General features: G+C 37.2%; 1 protein-coding gene across 4 annotated transcripts in view; it reads right to left on the reverse strand.

The window, feature by feature from the left end:
- LOC145996028 (phospholipid-transporting ATPase ABCA1-like) overlaps positions 1-20,544 on the reverse strand; it is a 270,557-nt gene that overhangs the window by 103,824 nt on the left and 146,189 nt on the right. For all 4 annotated transcript variants that reach the window (XM_083132208.1, XM_083132210.1, XM_083132207.1 and 1 more), the window contains 3 exons: positions 18,426-18,486; positions 9,693-9,889; positions 4,536-4,753 (listed from right to left, as the gene is read on the reverse strand). In XM_083132208.1, the coding sequence (XP_082988334.1) occupies positions 4,536-4,753; positions 9,693-9,889; positions 18,426-18,486 (476 nt within the window). The remainder of the gene's footprint in view (positions 1-4,535; positions 4,754-9,692; positions 9,890-18,425; positions 18,487-20,544) is intronic.

A 20,544-nucleotide genomic window follows, 5' to 3' on the forward strand; every position in this document is an offset into this window, starting at 1 on the left:
GGATTGCTATTACTAAATTCAGTATTATCTAGAACACAATGCCGCAATGCATATGTATTTTTGCCTTGTGAAGTGGAAGCTTTACCAAATTTATTTCTACTTTTATTGTGAGCAGATTTGCCCTTGCACAATTTGGTTACATTTTCCTTTGCAGAATTCAGTTCAGCATCAGATGTATCATAGCCAGAAGAACCTGTATGAAATGTTTCGCATTTATTGTGTTCACTAAAAACAACATGCTTTAATTTAGAATTTAGTCTTGTATCAGTTTGGCATGCTATGTGCCTATGTTCATTAATAAGTGCATCAACATTACTTAATTCTTTATCTGGTTGTAGAACGTCTCTAACCATACTATTACAAATAACATCGCTTTGCTCTAAGCTAATGCATTTCTCATTTAAATCCTTAAGCATAGAATCAAATTCTTGCAACTTTACCTGCGTAGTATTCATATTTGTTTGTAGTGTACTTATAGAAGTTTCATGTTGGCACAACTGGTTTGATAAGTGTTGTTTTAACTCATCATCATGATGGTCTAGTTTTGATTCCAGATCACTGACTTTCGAATTTAATAAAGTTACTTCATCATTTATACGTTCATTTAGTAACCTATTAGCTGATTGACAAGCATCAGAAACCTGCTGCAACTTATTTTCTACATGTTGGAGCCCTTCATTCAGTTTTTCAGTACTTTGCTGCAACCTAACCAATTTTGTGCCCCAAACTTCACAGTTTGTTTGTAAACTTTCGCGCAGCGTTTCAGTGTTCTGATCAAGTCTATCTTGTAACCTATTCTCCAAAGCTTCAGTGTTCTGAAGTAACTTCTCTTGCAACCTATTCTCCAGAGTTTCGGTATTCTGGAGCAACTTCTCTTGCAACCTATTCTCCAGAGTTTCGGTATTCTGGAGCAACTTCTCTTGCAACCTATTCTCCAGAGTTTCGGTATTCTGGAGCAACTTCTCTTGCAACCTATTCTCCAGAGTTTCGGTATTCTGGAGCAACTTGTCTTGCAACCTATTCTCATGTTGGGCCAAACTCAAGTGTAAAGCAGATAAAATTTGGTCAATATTGGGATTTACTGTATCCAAGTATGATTTTAAAGTGAATGGATTGAATTTTGGATTGCATGTCTTACAGTAATAGTCTTCTTTCATAGAGCTGAATATTACCCAGTGAATAACTGTAAGACCTCTACAATTTACATGTTCCCATTTCTTGCATGACGTGCATTCAATCATGCGAGTGTCAGAAAATCTGTCCTTACAACAGATTAAATCCTCCATTTGCTTACCAGAAATGTCCTCTTCGTTGCTTACTTCAACATCATCACTAAGATCCGGTTGAAGACACACGCTACTTCGAAGGACGTAAGGCACTTCTCTTTTCTTCATTATTGCATTATCAGTTCAGTTCTTATCAACTCACAATTTTCGAATCCTGGCTCTAGGTCGCCAATTTATTGGAACTGTCCCCAGTGTGGAGCAATTTGTTGCAATATTTTAAATAAAATTAACTTTCAAATGTTACTTATCACATTAGTATATTAACCAATTTCTACAGTCACTATAGTAACGAGTAACAAACAAAATAACATCAAAATTGAACAGAGTAGCACAACAGAATTTTCTTCATTCTTTTCAGATTATGCTCAAAACTAAATAACAAAACATAATTGTAAAATGTCTTTGAATTAAAGAACTGTTGCAACGCCACACTGTTACCCTCCCATCTGACTCACAAATATTGAATTTACTCTCGTCAGTGAAAATTACCTGATTCCACCATGTCTGATCCTTTCCTAAGTGTTCCTTTGCGAACACCAGTCTTTTTGTCCTGTTTGGCTTACTTACAAATGGCTTTCTCCTGGCTACACGGCCATGATAGTTTGCCCTTCTGAGCACTCTTCGTATAGTTTCAGGATGACTCTGCTTTCCACACTCCTCAGCTACCTCAGCACACACCATTGGAGCACTCATCTTTGGTTTTTTTTAAATTTTCTTCACGATTACTGTCTATTCTCTGGAGGAAAAATCTTGGTCTCCCTGTATGACCGTGGGACTCGATCCTGTCTTCATCTTTAAATCGCTTAATAGTATCTGCAACTGTACTTTTTTTCATTTTCAACATTGAGGCAATTGCACGGTAAGTTTTACCCTTAGCGTGGTGCCATATCACTAACTGACGTTGTTCATATGAACTTTCCTTTCCTCTTCGCCCCATTTCTACATAGAAAATGTTCTTATATCACAACTTTGTTAAACAAAACGCGATCGTAATTGCTATAGAAACCTACAGGAAACCAGAGTTAATATATATGAACAGAGTATACATACATCAATCAATCCGTAAATCGAAATTGTCACTGTATCGCAAATTTAAGTTAACATTTACTATGTATCCGAATAATTTTGTGGCACTATTTTTGCAACGGTAGGGATTCATCCTTCGTTATATTGTTGCTGATGTTCGTTTTTTAACTTTTTATCATCCAATTTTGTGCTAAACATGACTTTTTTAAACGAAAATAAACTTCAACACTGTACACAGATTTCACTCCCTTCCCGCTCTTAAATGTTAGAAATTTACTGTGTGTCCGAATAATTATGTGACTCACTGTATATGATTGAAGATATGGTTATTTTTCATAATATCAATCAAAAATAACTGTTATAAATATTAATTCAAAATATTGCACAATTTGATAATTTTGTCATGATATACAAATTGCCTTTTTTATTAAAATTAGTTTAAATAGAAATTTCAGACATTTAATTGCATTATATGAATAAATTTTGAGTAATCATATGACCAAAATTATTATAACTATTGCAAAAATGTGGAACTCTGAACTTAGTACGTACATTCAAAATCTCGGTTGTGTGACTTTTTGGACACACTGTAGTTTCACAAGTGTCTTTTTCCAACTCTACTGTTTCTGATGTTTCACATGACGCTTGTGAAACGTTACCTCTTCTAAAACAAACAAAGTGCTGTTCATAAATACAGTGAATTATTATTATTATTATTATTACCGAAGCAACAAAACAAGGTGGTGAAAAGCAGGAATACACCTTTTCCTTATTTCTAGTTAAGATTATTATGCAAGCATTGCATAATATATTATGCAAGAATGCAAGCTTTGTATGAAAACAAAATAACAGCTGTTGTTTTTAAACCAAACTGACACGTCTGTGTTGTCTGGTCATTGTATGAAGCCTATTTTTAGAGCAGACATTCTGAAACCTACAGGTTCAACACTGGAAACACAAAATATCAACAAATAACTCAATAAATTAAACCCAAATTATAACATCTTCATGGTAGTACGGGAGAAATAAATATATTTGATTCTATAAAAACAAACAGCATATGAACATTTCTCCTATTTTAACCTGGTTGCTGTTTTAGGGTGTTCTGAGAGCCTTCCTTCATTTGTTTCAAAACAGCTGAAATCCATTCAGATTGATGGATGTCTCGTACGTCTTCTGCATTTCTTAGAGTAGGTTGATCTCTTTGCCATCATCCCAAAAGTGTTATATGGGATTGAGATCTGGTGGCTGCAAGGGCCATATGAGTACCTTGCAGTTATTCTCACATTCTTGAAACCTTGAAAAATTCTCCGTTTTGACAAGGGGCAATAAAGAAACCATTCATTCGATGAAGGATGCAGTAAAGCTGCAGTCTTTGCATATGGTCCATATGTAGCCATGGCCATCTTACAAGTATTATTATAAATAAGATCTTTCATTTATTTAGTGGCTAAAATTCTTTATTCCGAACAACATTTTGAGTTCTAATATAAATACATCTTTTTCAAGAGCTTAGAATACAATGAAATTTAATGTCAGTTGCAGAAGTATGGTATTATTGAGGTACATCAAAACATTTGAGCAAATTTAAAAAAAAATAGCCACTAAAGACACAAAAGCTTATTAAATATTTATTTGTAATATGGATGTTTCCCACTGACAATTTTCAATTCAGCTTTGGCTTTGAGTTTTTGTTTGAAGTCCACTTTATGCAGAAAGCTGCAAATTGGGACTGGACCTACAGTTTAAAGTGGGATCCAAACCACTAGTTGCCTCCACCAGATACTGAACCTGGGATTCCTTGATTACAAGGTGATGACAGTACTGCCACACCATCGGGGAAGCCCTAAATAAGCTCTGGCATTCAACATGAAGCAAGTGACCTAGAACATGTCAAGAAAATGACTTGCGTAACAGCTTGTTTTCCTAAGTGTTGCAGTGTTCCTAAGAGGATGGCCACTGACTATATTTTCAACAGTATGTAAGTACAACAATGGAAACATGCTTGAATCATCTGCACACAAGTAATAGTATCTAATCTACACTTCATTTAATTTTAAATGGAAAGAGAAACAGCAAATTGTGGTTTCGCAGATCTTACTGACATTAACTAGTGTTCAACATGTCTAACTCCCAGAAACCCTAAAAGTTTGGGAACCACAGTCACACAGACTTCAATTCATGATTCTCCAAAGCATACAATTTTATACACAAAATACGTACCTAGGATTAGTAATACATTTTGTTCCAAATCCTATTGGCCCTATAAAGCTTTCTTCATATCCTCTTGACAAGTTACGAGTAGAGTTAGCGTTGCTGAAAAATACATACTGTCTCTCATAATTCCAGGGATTTATGATTAGCGGTTGCTGTTCTGACTCTTTAGGTACTTTTTTCGTCATAAATATGCAGAAACATACAAAAATAGGTGGAAGAACAACCTGAAATTAGAGGTTAACTATTGATTGACATGATCTTCATACAGAGGTCATCCAGAAAATTAATTCTGTTTGCCAAAGAAAATCTTTGCACACTGAAGTACATACCTTACAATAGTTTTCAACATACTAGTTGCCACCACTGCACTTAACATAATCAGACACCATGTTTTGTATCCTCGTATCGTAGAACAATGCTGCCTGGATGATAACCAAGTGGTAACAGCATGTTTGAATGCAGTGTGGAAAATGCACTGAAAGTGCCAACAGGGAGGATCCGTTATATTTGTAATTATCTCTTCCACTACACGGACCAAGCTGTCAGCTACCACAGATGGTCGCCCACTGCGTTCCTCATCATCATGCCCTTCGTTAAACTGCCACACCCATCTCCGTACCATTGAGGCACTCATGATCTGTTCCCCATACACCTCACCAATCCGACGGTAGATTTCAGCTGGTCACACATTCCGTGCATTCAAATATCAGATCACAGACTGAACTTCACACGCAGCAGACGTCTCAATTTTTCTGGAGCGTTATCACAACCCATTGCGAAGCATCTGAACTACTATCTTTCCTCCAACTGGCATCTGTGCTTTGCCAATGAGTCAAACAACTCAGCGTACATGCTTGCCCTCACAATCAGAGCTGCTGCAGCACAAATTGCAAACGGAATTTACTTGCTGGACATACTACGTATATATATTCATTCTGGGTGAAAGGAAGCAGGGCCAGAAATACGCATAGAACTATAAAAAACGAGACGGAAATATTAAACACTCACCAAACACTAGAAATGTTTACATTTACAGGACCAGGGGCTGCATTTTAAGATACAGGTAAAATATAGTGGAAATGGAAGTAAGTGTGGGACCTGCTAGGTTGCCAGGTCCAGTGAAGATACAGTTGGCATGGAAACACATCCGTCCAACGCTTACTTCCATTTCAGCTGTCTTTAACCTATATCTGACGACATGATCACAGAATTTTAAACATTTCTAGTGTCTGGTGAGTTTCCTATTTCCTTTTCATTATATCACATATTCATTGATAATTATCTGTTGCAGAAAATGCAGATATCCTGATAGAAAAATTTCATGGATACTCATTTGATACAGATTAAGGATATTGATTCAATATACTGTATCTAAAGATCTAAATCTAAATCAAAGAAAAACAGAACCGTAAGTTTATTAGAGTGAACTGTAGAATTTTACATTTTCTGCAGCTTGAGTGTAAAGTGTGGTCAGTGTAAAATCCAATGAACTTCCTGTTTTTTTTTTTATCCATGAACATAATATCGGAGATGCAGCATATATATATATATAAAAATCTGTAGTTCAGAATAGTCGATACAACTTTGATGTGATACTGATATCAAAGCCGATACTCTTGATTCCCACCTTATACCAGTTCCGATACTTTGACAATTGTAACAGTTTACAGCACTTCATAATATTTACTTTTAATATATAAGCATTCAATTGAACTATGCTACTGTTAAAATGAGGTAATCATTCACTTCTTTCCACAATGTTGTTGCAAAAATAACAAAAAATATTAATTTTGCATAATTTTCACGATGTTCAGATTCCTTGAAAAGTGCTGTGGAGTTCAACTCGGCAAAATACTATTCCTGATGATAACATTAATACTTGAACAGTATAAAAATTGTAAATGAAAAGACTCTTTTAGCTAAGCATGACAAGAGAGGGACACACACACTCTCTCTCCCCTCCCTCACAGACACACAAATGATTATATTTTAATAAATGAAGCCAATTTCAGCGGCAGAGTGGTTAGCACAGCATGCCATGATGGATGTTCTTGGTGAGTGTCCTTTCGTCAACTTCATCATATCACTCATCATCATCATGATTAGCCAAAAGTGGCAGAAAAGCGACACTATATAAAATAAAAAAATATAAACTTAAATTACCTGAATTTCATTACAAAGACCAGAAAAAGTAAGTGAAGAAACAGTGCAAAATAAACATTGATGTTGTGACAGATATTGAAGACTATTTATTTGTTTATAAAACAAAAATAAATGGGCCTCTCCAATGGCATAGTGATAATGTCATTGCCTTGTAAGCAAGGGGTCCTGGGTTCAATACCTGGTGGAGGCAAATTGCACAGTGGTTCAGATTCCACTTTAAACTGCAGATCCAGTCTTGATTAACCTATCTGTGCATAAAGTGGACTTAAAACAAATGTTCAATTCATTTTTTTAAAAAAATGAATGATCAAGAAGGGGATGTATAAAGATGTTAGCTAAGGTTATAAAATCATTTTTACATAATACGTATATACATGGAATGGAAATAGGGGAGTAGATTCTGAAAAGGAGAGTGAGGTTTCTTAGGATAACTAACACAATTACTGTTTGTGAACTAATTTTCTCATTTTTTATTTTTTTTAAAAAAAAGAGCCTTGGTTTCTAGGGCTGAGTGAATACCCATGCCCATACACTGATATTGGTATTGGAGAAAGTACTGATTGGATTCTATTTACTGATACTGGCCAATACTTTTCCGTGGTTTGATTTTTTATGGAGTCTAATTGTTATGGTAATAAAACAATATTCAAAATTTCCCTTCATTTTGCACCAACATTACGTGCAAAACTGAATTTCGAAATTACATAAAAGGTATTTTAATATTCTTGAATATGTTCCGCACAATGCCTGTGTGGTCTAAGGTGTCATGCTTTGGACACTGGCTACGGGATGCGTGCACTTTCTCAATTCTCCTGGGGGACTTTTCTTTTCTCCTGAGATTTTGACCTGTGCATGCGACCGATGGCCATACATCATCGTGAGGAAATTGGAAAGGTACGAATGAGCAGCATAACCCCATCATGGAAAACTACGGCAACTAGGAATTCATGGAGCTGATAACATGCCACTGGTCTGATGAATGGCTGTGAGTCTGGTAGTCGGTAGGTAGGTCCCTGGCCCTCATGGGCTGTTATTGTTCTTAATTCTTGAACATTTTGAAGCAAAACTCTGTTAAATTGAAGCTTAAGAAAATAATTCACAACAATTGCGCAAGACTTACAACATACCCACAGTCACTTCGAGAATACATTACATCTACCTGAGTAAGGCATTCCATAGTATAGTATACATAACAAATCATCTCCATTGCATAATAGGCTTAAGCTCCGCTCCGAGTTCAGCACCCGAAACACCAGATCGTCCTTACATAGACACCTAGTAATCCACAAAGCTAACAAAAGCAGATTTGGTCAGAAGTCCTTCTCGTATCTAGCAGCGGTAAACTGAAATTCACTACTGACGAAGGTCAAACTCAGTACCAGCAAAGTGCAGTTCTGCCGTCTTCTACGTTCACATGCCTATAAATTCCAACTCCAGTAATATTATTTTCAGTGCTTACCCCACCCCCATTCTCACCACACACACATGTTTTAAAATACTTCGAACAGTAATTCCATACACACCTTCCTTACACTCCTTTCTTCTAAATGTGTATAACACTCAAATTTTCTTTATTTCATTCCTACTATAGAACACTATATATACTCATGTAAAATCATCACATTTTCCTTAGATGTAGCTTCTGTATATTATTTTACTACATAGGACATCAAGTCATTATTTGTACTAATATTGTTCAAAATGAAATGTTGTATGGCTTATTTGTAACCCTATCGAGATAATAATAATAATTGGAGTGGAATACTTGCCCACTAATATTAAATCAATATTTTGAAGAACATTTAATTGTTACAATTTCCAACCATCGGAGGAAATCAGTATACGCATCAGTTCAAAGTAGTACAGAGTGGCTACTTTAGGACCATGATAAAATTCAAGTATAATTCCCGGTTTTCAAGGTGAAGTTTCCAAAAATTCAAGGGTACAGCAGATGTTTTCTCTATTTCAACCTTACGTATTACCGCCTCTCAACATCCACACACAAATATCTTAATAATATAAAGGGTCTATGTGATTCCAACATCCAAAAATTATAATTAAATTAAACGGTATACGTAATATAATTAAAATATTTAATTTAAGGTGCTGAGATTCTATTTACAATCAGAGGCGCAAGCACGAATTTTTGTCTGAGCGGGTGGGGAGAAAGTGCCAGGATAAACATACTAATACTACTACTAATAAAAGTAATAATGTTGTTATTATAACATTATTATTATTGATTTGTTTTATTTTACTTTGCTTCTTGTGCCACGTTTGGCTAATTTGCGAAGATGGGGATGAGTGATATGATGAAATTGATGGACAGTCACAAACATCCATGCCCAAGCCAGGATTCGAACCTGCCAGGACCAACATTGTTGTTATTATTATTAGTACTAGTAGTAGTCGTAGTAGCATCAAAGATGTTATTATCCTCGTAAATAATGCAAAAATGGGGTAGATGTTGGTGCTAAAGCATTTATGTTTGAACAGACTATTTCAATTATTTTTTCAGCGCATGGTACAGTAGTTCAGATCCAACTTTAAACTGTAGGTCCAGTCCCGATTAGCCTTTCTGTGCATAAAGTGGACTTAAAACCACAAATCAATCAATCAATTTTACAACTTTTTTTCATTTAGATAGTTCGGCAACCAGGGCTGACTCCCACCACCCTCTAGCTGTGGTTATAAACATGATAAGACTAAGAAAAGGTATTGCGAGCAAAGCAAGCAAGAAAATTTTTCGAAAATAATTTTTATTTGCATAAAATGTGAATAGGATTTGGATTTAAAAAGTTGTAATTTTTCACATTTACGGAGAAAAATTCAAGTAGAATTCACACATAATTCCCGGAGCCAATATTTCACGCATAATTCCCAGAATTCAAGGAATTCCCGGTGAGTAGCCACCCTGTAGTATTAACTCACTCCAGCTAAGACAATACACTAGTTACATCTTTAGAATGCACTAAGAAACACCATCAATTCACACTTTACCTCATTGAACAGTGCCTTCTTGTTTCGCTTCACTCTGTGGAAACGTTTTATCCACAGAGCAATAACGTGCCTCCATCTCAACTTCCTAGTGTCTAAATAGCTGTGAAAACTTACTAGAGACCTGTGGCTACGGCTCGCTATTATCTGTGGAACTTTCGGTTTTCGAAATGGTAAATAAACTCTCAGACTTGTCTTCTCTGGAATACATGAAAAAGGTAAGGTTGTAAAAGATCTGTAATTTTTATTTACATAACCTTGTCAGAAAAGTCACAGGATTGATATTTTAATTCTCAAAATGTGATATTGTAAAATTGGGTGTTATTTAGTCACCTGATATACACGTATGTTGTGAATATACATGTCCTTGGAAGTGGTTCCATGTAATCACCATCAGGTGGTAGGGCTGAATCTAGCAACACTGTTAGTCATGTTGGCTAATGAAGGACACGCGATACAGTTTCCACAGGAGTCTTCCCAAGCCCTTCCGTCCATGGCAGTGTGCCAACTTAGCTCTCTTGGAGCCAGATCTGGCTCATTCGTGCATTCGTTCGGCTGTGAACTGGGATGCCCAACTCAGTGCGCCACTATGATGCCATCACTGGTTTCGGCCCACATAATTATACATTTTGCACGTGACGTGATATTGTTATATTGGCTGCATCACCCCACTCCCTCTTATCTCCCCAGCTACTTCTTTATAATGCAATGTTCGACATGAAATTGACATAATATTGTTATCAGGGAATTCTTCACTTTCGATTTCATACGACCATCGGTGGATTATTGAGATGGGTCATGCTGCCGGATATAGATGTTGAAAACTAAGAATAAATTGTCATCAATTTAGGGTTAACTATAATAGCACTGCCCCACCCCTTCGACAACTACCATTACCCTAGAAGGCACTTTTTCCAGCCTTCGTAAATCCAGCTCCATGAAAGTCAGTTTTAACTCCATTTAAGGTGAAATGTAGTTCTTTTATGCACATCAGGTTTGGCAACACTGCCAGGAGGCTAGGAGAAAAGCATTGATCATATGGGAGTATGATTTGATTCGTTCTCTTGGGAATATAAAACTTCTGATGGAATAGAAAGAGATGTCAACGGGAAGAGGGCATTTTGAAGATGAATTTCACCAGCGGAAAAGTTGAAACTTCCATTTGATTAGACGTAACTTGATGTTGAAGTTGATTCCCCGTAAGGAATACATGGGATTCCAAAAATTATTATTCATCATATTTTTCAAACATCGTGTCCAGCTTAATAATCAACACAAAAAAATTGCTTCCACTTGCAACATGGAGAGAAATTTATACTCTTGGATACACCCAGGGTTTTCTCTAGTAGCAGTGCCCATTTGGGCAATATTGAAATAAATGCACAATTGGTGCGTAACTGTATCTCCTCCCCTTAAGTTAGATTTGCACCAATAGGGTGATGGACGTGGAGTTAAAGCAGAGAATTAACATTAACTTCTGTCGTAAGCTATGGAAAACACCTATGGAAACATGGAACATGATACAGCAAGCCTATGGTGATCAGGCATTGCCGAGAGGCTGTGTGTTTGAATGGCACAAGAGGTTTCGAGATATCAGAATTTCAGTGGAAGATGATCCACAATCAGGCCAGCCATCAACAGCACATGCTGAGAACATGGAATGCGTAAGGAACTTACTTTGGGAATATCACTGTGTTACTGCTTGCATGTCAGATGTACTGAAACTGAATAAGGATATGTGTCATCAAAGGTTCCTCTTGCTGCAGTATCGGTACAGGAATATCTGCCCAAACATCATATCCATGCTCTTCCACAACCTCCATATTTGCCCGATTTGTTTTTCTGGGAGAAAATACCACTGATATCAAGATATTCCATCCCAGAAGAGGCATTCTGTTTGTTTCAGAGGTTTACAGCTATGTATAGATAGCGGAAGGGACTACTTTGACAGAACCAAGGACCATTAGTTGGTGAGTTAAATATATTATTTCTACATCAGTCCCAGAACTTTCCTGACAAATGTTAAATGTAATTGCTAACACATCTGGCGCACTATATCAGTTAGTAATCATAAGATTAATTTGAACTATAAATAAATAGAATATGTTACATTGAAATTTCCCCAACTTCTCAGGCTTTCAAGACCAAGAACCAATAACAGCCATAACATGGATGTAAGAACGTAAATACCCACACTTAGAACCTGCATAACTAAGATTTAGAATATTCACATGTAAAAGTAATAATAAGGGAAACTGAACAACAATTGGCAGCTGGGTAGGTGGAAGCAAGTAAGTATCAGTGGTTATTTTTATGTATACTTGTCATGTATTGAGTAACAAGTAACAAAGAATTCTCTTTCATCTAAGAATTCATAATGAACAAAGTGTAATACATAATTAGAGTAAAATTTAGTAATATATTACTCCAGCCACCCTCCCCACCAAACAAACTGCAACAAAAAAAATTGTAAATATCAATAACCACATATTGCAGTACATTTGTGCATGATAAGGAGTTCAAAACATGGCTTCTTTTCTTAGGATATTTAATATACAGCTGGACAATAAAACCCGGACACCTTAATATTTGACATCTTATTTGCAATTACTTATGAATTACGGTCTCAGTTAAGTACTGAACAATTGAACATTCATTATTCAACATTTTCCATTCTTTTTCCGTTTATTATTTATTTATTTATATATTTATTTACTGGTATTTACAAGGTAACCGAAAAAGTTCTTGCAGTTTTTGACGTACCATTAACCATGCGCTCACAGAGAGGAAACAAAATGACACACGTGCCTGCCAAGCGATCGGGAGTTAGTCTGACCATCGACTGTCAGTAATACAGGCACGTTGCGCACACACAGCAGTCATAGCTCGTCCAGCGTCGAAGAGAAATAGAAGTATCGAAGCAGCTTGTTCGTGTGTGTTTCTTGTATGACTTTAAAGTGGGCCTGTCAGCTGCCGCATTTGCCAGGCATTTGGGGAGAATGCCGTGAACGAACGTACTGCCAGGCATTGGTTCCAGAAATTCCGTTCGGGAGATGTGAGCCTTTCGGATGAACCTCGCAGTGGACAACCACATGTGTTGGATGACGAGGCCCTGAAAGCAGCCATCGAGGAGGACAGTGGCCTAACGTGTGATGAACTTGCAGAAAGGTTCCATTTTTCCGCTGAAACAGTCAGACTGCACCTGCATGGGATAGGGAAGTCATACAAGTTAAGCAAGTGGGTAGGTACCCCACACATTGTCGGCAGCCAACAAGGAACGAGTGACAGCCTGTTTGTCCTTGCTCACTCCACACCTGAACACACCCATATTTGATCGCTTGCTCACTGGTGACGAAAAGTGGGTTCTCTATGACACTTCCAAGCATACCAGACATTGGTTGTAGCCACGTGACCCTTTTCCTCACACCTCAAGACCACCTCTCCACCCACCTGAACACACCCATATTTGATTGCTTTCTCACTGGTGACGAAAAGTGGGTCCTCTATGACACTCCCAAGCATACCAGACATTGCTTGTCGCCACGTGACCCTGTTCCTCACACCTCAAGACCACCTCTCCACCCACAAAAGGTTATGCTCTCTGTATGGTGGAATTGTCGGCAAGTGGTGCATTACGAGCTTCTTCCACCTGGCCAGACCATCACTGCTGACTTCTACATTCAGCAGTTGCAAAGGGTGCACCGTGCATTGCGGCAGAAGGAGCCGGCATTGGTGAATCGCAAGGGTGTGATGTTCCTGCACGACAATGCCAAGCCACATGTTGCAAAGAGGACCCGGGAGACCCTTCAGCAACTTGGCTGGGAGACACTGTGCCATCCACCAGATTCACCGGACTTTGCACCAACAGATTAACACCTGTTTCATTCCCTCGACAACCACCTCCGTGGGAGATCCTTCGCAAATGAGGGAGACCTGTGGAACGCACTCACGGACTTCTTTGCATCCAAGCCCACCGAGTTTTATCACCAGGGTATTGTGCAGCTGCAGGAACGTTGGCAAAAGGTGTTGGATGCTGATGGAGATTACTTCGAAACCTAAAGGTACGTACCGTCCACTGTATTGCTCTTTGTTTATCACTGCTCTAGAACGGCAAGAACTTTTTTGGTTACCTTGTACTTATTTGGAAAATCTAGTAGGCTCAAAATCAATTTCTTGCAATTTTGTTTTAATTTATTGATTTTCAATTCCTGTTGATGTTATTTTGTTCATGTCTAGAGAGCCACGAATTTTGGTTCGTAGTAACCATAGTAACAGATATTATTGACATTGTCATTGCTGGTGTTTTTCTTGCAAGTGTATTATATGTTTGTTAGCTTGAAAATGAGACGTGAAGAGGTAGTAAAAGCAGTAGATGTTCGTGATGGTGGTTGTAATGTGCGCTATATTGCTAGGGTGCTAAATATAGCACAAAGTATTATCAATGAATCTCTCAGACGATATGATGCAACTGGTTCGTATGGTAGAAGACCAGGTTCTGGTCGGAAACGATGCACAACAGCACGGGAAGATCGTTCAATGCGTATCACAGTCTTAAGAGACCGTCGTACGACTTCAAATATTGTAACACAGCGTTTGAGAAATATTTATAGAGCTGTGGTTTCTTCACGAACAGTTCGTAGAAGACTGAATGAAAGTGGTTTAACTCGAAGGCCGGCTACAGGTCCCAAGTTGTTAGCACGTCACCGGAAGCAAAGACTGGAATTTGATACACAACACTTATATTGGAATGTGGAGCAGTGGGAAAAGGTTTTATTCTCCGATGAGTCAAAATTCAACCTATGTTCATCAGACAGGCGTGAACATGTGTATTGTGCACAATGTTGTTTCGTTGAAATAACACCCTTTGGAGGTGGTGGTGTCATGGTCTGGGGAGGTATTTCTTTATAAGAACGTACAGAGTTGGTTCTTGTAGAGAATTGGGCAATGACAGCTCGCAGGTATATTACAGAATGTTTGGCAGATCATGTAGTAGCATATGCACCATTCATAGGCCCGGACTTTGTTTTTATGCATGACAATGCACGTCCTCACATTGTGAATATTGTCACGGAGTACCTGGACGAAGTTGGGATTATGCGATTAGAATGGCTACCACAAAGTCCGGACCTAAATCCGATAGAGCACATCTGGGATCACCTGAAACAACATATCAGACACCACGCAATAATTCCAGAAACAATTGAAGAGCTAGGACGTGCTATTTAAGAAGAATGGGAGCAATTGAACCAAGAAGTGATTGCCAACATTATTCGAAGTATGCCACTGCGGTTACAAGCTGTAATTGATGCCCGGGGAGGTAACACCCACTACTAGACAGCTTATATACCCCACCAGTACCAGTTAACAATATTAAAAAAAAATATTGTTAGATTTCCTTTTTTTCTTTTTTTGGGTATTCTGTAACTTTCGTTTTTGTTCTAATTTAACTTATTAACAATAAATCTTAATTTGTTTTCTGTTGGATATATGCAGGTTTTCTTATTTCCAATAATTTCTGCAACATTTAATTAGCCCTCGAATCAGAATTTATGCGTTATCACAAAAAACGCAAGTGTCTGGGTTTTGTTGTCCAGCAGTGTATAAAGCCCCTAATCTAATTACAAGTAACACTCAGTATATCAAACTGAAGTACAATTGGTGTACTTACAAAACATGACTTCTCTATTTGTAGATTATTAAATTTCCTATTGTTATACAAACAAAAATTATGTACAAATTTCAGAGAAAAATTCATTCTTGACTAGGACTCGAACCAGGGTCTCTGGTATACCATGCCATTTCTCTACCAATTGAGCTACCAAGCCTGATTCTATCACTGTTTTACCTGTGTGGAAAAATCAGGTGAAGTCGGGGCTGTCTTGGTATAGTGGAACCACAAGCAAAAAAACCTGCGACTCCTGTGCACCGTACTCCCACATGGAGGGGAGGGGGAGAGTGGACCATGCTACCTTATGGCCCCAGCTGAACGGAAGAAGGGAAAGCTGCACGGGGACTTTTCGTCCAAGGATTTTTTTCCTTGTGGTCGCTCTATAGCTCAGTGTGTAGAGCAATGGCACAGTGTGTCAGAGATCTTGGTTCAAGTACTTGTCAAGCATGCATTTTTCACTGAAATTTCTACATAGTACATCTCCTGTGTGTGCCAGACCATAAAGTAAACAAAAAAATACCTTATCATTTGGCACACACAATTAAATTGAGCAAAACAATTGGAATTAAAAAGAAAGGCTTCAAAGTTATCCAAATCTGGAGAAAAATACTTTGCAGAGTCCAAATCTGATGATAATGTAACAACCGCTGTAATGAATATATCAATTTCTTATAATGATGTGTAAGGAATGATCTATTGTAAAAGTTTCTTCTACAACAAAAATATTTATTCCTCCAGAAAAAGAGTAAATTTCATGACTTATAAAGAAAGAGTTAATTCCCTGACCTTTCATGTTTTCCAGGCTTATAGACACAGGCTGTTCACAATTATGAATGTCATCCAGAAAAAAAGGAACATTTTGGTGTAAAATACAAACGACAAATGATGTGTGCAAAAAAATATTATGGTACAGAAACTACATACCTTACTCTATTTTTTCACAAGTTGGCCATACCCATTCAAGCACTTATCACAATGTGATACCACTTTGTTGATACCATCATTGTACTCGGTTGCCGCCAATGTATTCCACCATTTAGTGACAGCATCTTTGAGAACATCAGCTGTGGCAAAGTAGCATTCATCATGCCATTACAAGAGCCCAGGTTTGTACATATTCTATTCCTTTCTATACACATACCAGGAAAATGTCAACGAATTATATAACTGACATGATTTAGCGTAAGTTTTATGTTACATATTTTTACATCCTTCCCAGGATATTACATACTTTACATATTTGCTAATTTACTTGGCATATAAGAACATATTTTGTTATTTTTTTCCGATCTTCATCCTTTTCCTAAGATTTCGATCTCTGAAACATGAAAAACATTTTGAGCTCATGTGATGTAATATTTTGTAATAAATGAGATGCTTAGTGCTTACGGTCACCTAAAATTGACTGACAAGTCAAAAGACAGGCTGAAAAAAAGAAAAAAATTGGAACTGTTATTTATCAAAAGATGCTGGAGATCCCCCCCTTTTTTTTCTGATTATTTGGCATCGGTGGACAAGAAAGCTACTTTTCTGTGCGTAGTGAGTTACACAATATGTTTCCTTGTACAAAGAGTACAAAGGTAGCTATGTACTTTCATTCAATTCTTCTTTCTGTAGATGCTTCTTTTCTTTTCAATTTGTTTCGAAGGTTACAAAGAGCTCTCTTAATTATTTACATATTTGACAATAATTTGCGATGTGAAGAGTAATTAATAGTTCGCACACGTTCCTGTGCTCTTTTGAGTTTATAAATTTAATACAAATTTTAATTTGAACAACTTATATGCCCTTAAAATTATGTTGAATATTCATGATGGATGCGGCAAACGTGATTTAAAATTACTTACGTGAAATTTTGAATTTCCACGTTGCACAATGTAGTAGTTAAATCCTATTAATTTCGAAGCTCTTCTGTCTTCATTCACTAAGGGTATGGCATCTGGAGCAGAGATGGTACCGCGTCACTGCTTTGTGCAATGCGGAAATTCAAAATTTCAAATAAGTAATATGTTGAATATGTTCAAATAAAATTAATATCTAGTAGAATTCTTCATATTACTTGGATACTCAATTATTATTAATATTACATATTCTTTGATACTACACATTTAGTTACATATCCTTTTTATAATACATATTTAGGTACATATTTTATCAATTATTGTTACATATTTGTGTACGTATTTTGTACTTGGATATTACATAAAAATCCAGGGTCTAGACATTACTGTACACTTCCATTATTTGCTTATGAATGGCACAAACTTTTCTCGCATTCAGAAACTTTATCACACTCCACACCTCACACTTGGCAGGATTCTCAATTTTGTCGCACATGTTCAGGGCTCACAGCTCACGTCTGCACCATCTCGCTGCTTGGCTCAAACTGAAGGAGCATAGATGGAGCGTGCTGTATACTACAGTTGAATGTTCATCTTTTCAGGAAAGCACTTTGCCACATCTGATGAACTCAAAGATGCTGTCACTACATGGTTGAATACATTGGCGGCAACGGAGTGCAATGATGGTATATCAACAAACTGGTGTCATGCTGTGATAAGCTTTAATGGATATGGCACATATGTGGAAAAGTAGAGTAAGGTATGTAGTTTCTGTACCATAAATTTTCTTGCACACATTATTTGTCGTTTGTAATTTACAACATGTTTCTTTTTTTCATGGATGACCCTTGTAATATGCTAATATGATAAGAAGAAAGACATGCTTAGCATTTATGCGAAGTGGGGTGTAAGGGGTGCTCCTTCCACATAGTGCACCCAATAGTCAACCTCACTTCCACATAGTACACCCTGGACTGCAGAATAACGAGGCTCTGGCGACTGGCCAGTATAATTCTGTGTCGTCCTGTGTTTTGTCCTTGTTTATGCTGAGTGCCCTTTTTCGCCTCAGCTAAGGTAAGGAAATTTTAGTTTTCAGACACATTTTTATTTTTGTTACGATAAGGGGCTGGACCCCGTATAGTGTGACGGGTGCAAAATAGCCTCAGTGCTGACACACCCATATTTTTTTTATTCAAATCAAAATTTATGTGAAGTACTTATACTTACTTGATGTGGGACCCGTATCTCCAGTGTCAACTGGTTGTTCCTCTATAGCCTTTAAAAATATCTGCAAAATGTGAAAAAAGTTATATTTAATATATTGGTGGTATCCCATATGGACACATTATTAGATTTGCAAGTCATTATTATTGTTAATATTATATTCTTGCCTTAAACTTCTGTTGTAAATTCAGATGTCAGGATCCATGCTCATTTTGCCAAAACGAATTCCCTGACTTTTCAAAGTTTTACAGGTATCTCCAAATAAATATTTGCATTTTTACTACAACTCAGGATACAGTAAATCTTTTGAATAGAAATGTGATAGCAGTGGCTCCAGTTGCAAGAAATGCCAGGCTTGAACTTTTTTTTTTTTTTACATAGGAATACCTACTCTGACACAATATGTAAAAAATCCATATTCGAGGTACACAAAACCACATTAAATATTCCCAACTTTCCACTTTTTCTCACCAAGACTTCTTAATTAATTCAACCTATGTAGCTAATCAGATTCCATTCTAGTTTTTGGACTTTTAACCACTGTTATTTTTTAAAGAGATATACCTACGTTTCGGAGGCTGAATCTGCCTCCGTCTTCAGGGTAGCATGTAGTCATATAATGGTTGCCTTGGAGGATTATTATTGGTGGCCTAGGCTCCACCGCATCTGTCGGTCACAAGGACCTCTACATACATAAAGTTGCCAGGTAAGATATCAGTGGCGCAGGCTCCACTTCGTCAGATGACCACATCAAGGTCACGATCAAGGCTTTGTGTGGCACCGTTAGGTTTCCACCTTCATCTCCGGGGACTGGACCGCCCTGGATTGCATGTTGACGTAAAGCGGGGTTGATGTGCAATGTGTATGAATAGTCTATAGAGACTAAGCGTGAGATCTTATGTGTGTGGAGGGATAGTGTCCGAATTGTGTACTCTCGTCCCATTGTTGTTTGTGATTTTTGTAGTTTGTAGATTTTATATGATCTAACAGACTACAAGCTATCCTGAAGACAGAGGCAGATTCAGCCTTCGAAACGTAGGTAAATCTCTTTAAAAAATAACAGTGGTTAAAAGTCCAAAAACTAGAATAATTCAACCTACTTTATTATTTTTTTAATATCCGCACAAGCATCTTTTGGGTAATTAATGATGTAACAAGAACATACACCATATTGTATAAAATTTCTAATTAGCATATCTAGTAAATGATTTTGCAGCACAAAATATTACAGAAAGGATACGTCTAATCTCATTTGGGAGACACTGCTTTTTAAAAATATTACGTGTTAATATTGTGAAATAAAATCATGCAACAGGTATATATAATCGGGCCTCACTGATAGCTTGCCAGTTACATTGTCACCTTTAATCAAGGGATCCCAGGTTCAATACCGAATGGAGGCACATAGCATCCCACTTTACACTCTAGGTCCAATTAGCCTATCTGTGCATAAAGTAGACAAACACCATATACAGTGGAACCTCGATTTTACACTTGTCAGGGGACCAAGCTGAAAAAACTTAAATCAACGGAAAATGTAAAATCGAGGAAAATTTTAAAATTATTTTACTACGTTGGGATCAGAATGAATGTAAAATGTGGGAAAATGTAAAATCTAAGAACGAAAAATCGGGGTTCCACTGTAATCAAATCATCAACATCTTAAGAATACATACAGTATTATGAATGTTCATAATTGATTGACACCTGTGGTAATATCTTTTGAATGAATTTTGTATAATTGTTACTTAACGTTAATTTTCTTCTCAGTGATGACAATGAGAGATAATTAGATGAAATTGTGAAGGGACTCAAACCCAGCAACTTCAGTGGTGAGATCAAGTCAACCACTTAAGATGCTTGGTTACCAAACTTGGCATTCAAATAAGTTGATTTCTCATTCAATTCAGAAGATCAAACAGAAAACAATGATAAGTACTACCACTTGTTAAAAAATTTGCATCCACAAATCTAATATTGTTGATGAAACAAGCTGACATAGAGGTGGTCATTCTCCACAGCACATACAGTGGGAGAGGAAGGGGGGCGGGGATGTGTGGATAAAACATAACACTACACTGTTGTTATGTGTATTGAGTCTCAGCTGATAGCGAAATCAGGG

This window comes from Lepisma saccharinum, chromosome 12 (genome assembly GCF_977018435.1).
Source record: "Lepisma saccharinum chromosome 12, izLepSacc3.1, whole genome shotgun sequence".
NCBI lineage: Eukaryota > Metazoa > Arthropoda > Insecta > Zygentoma > Lepismatidae > Lepisma > Lepisma saccharinum.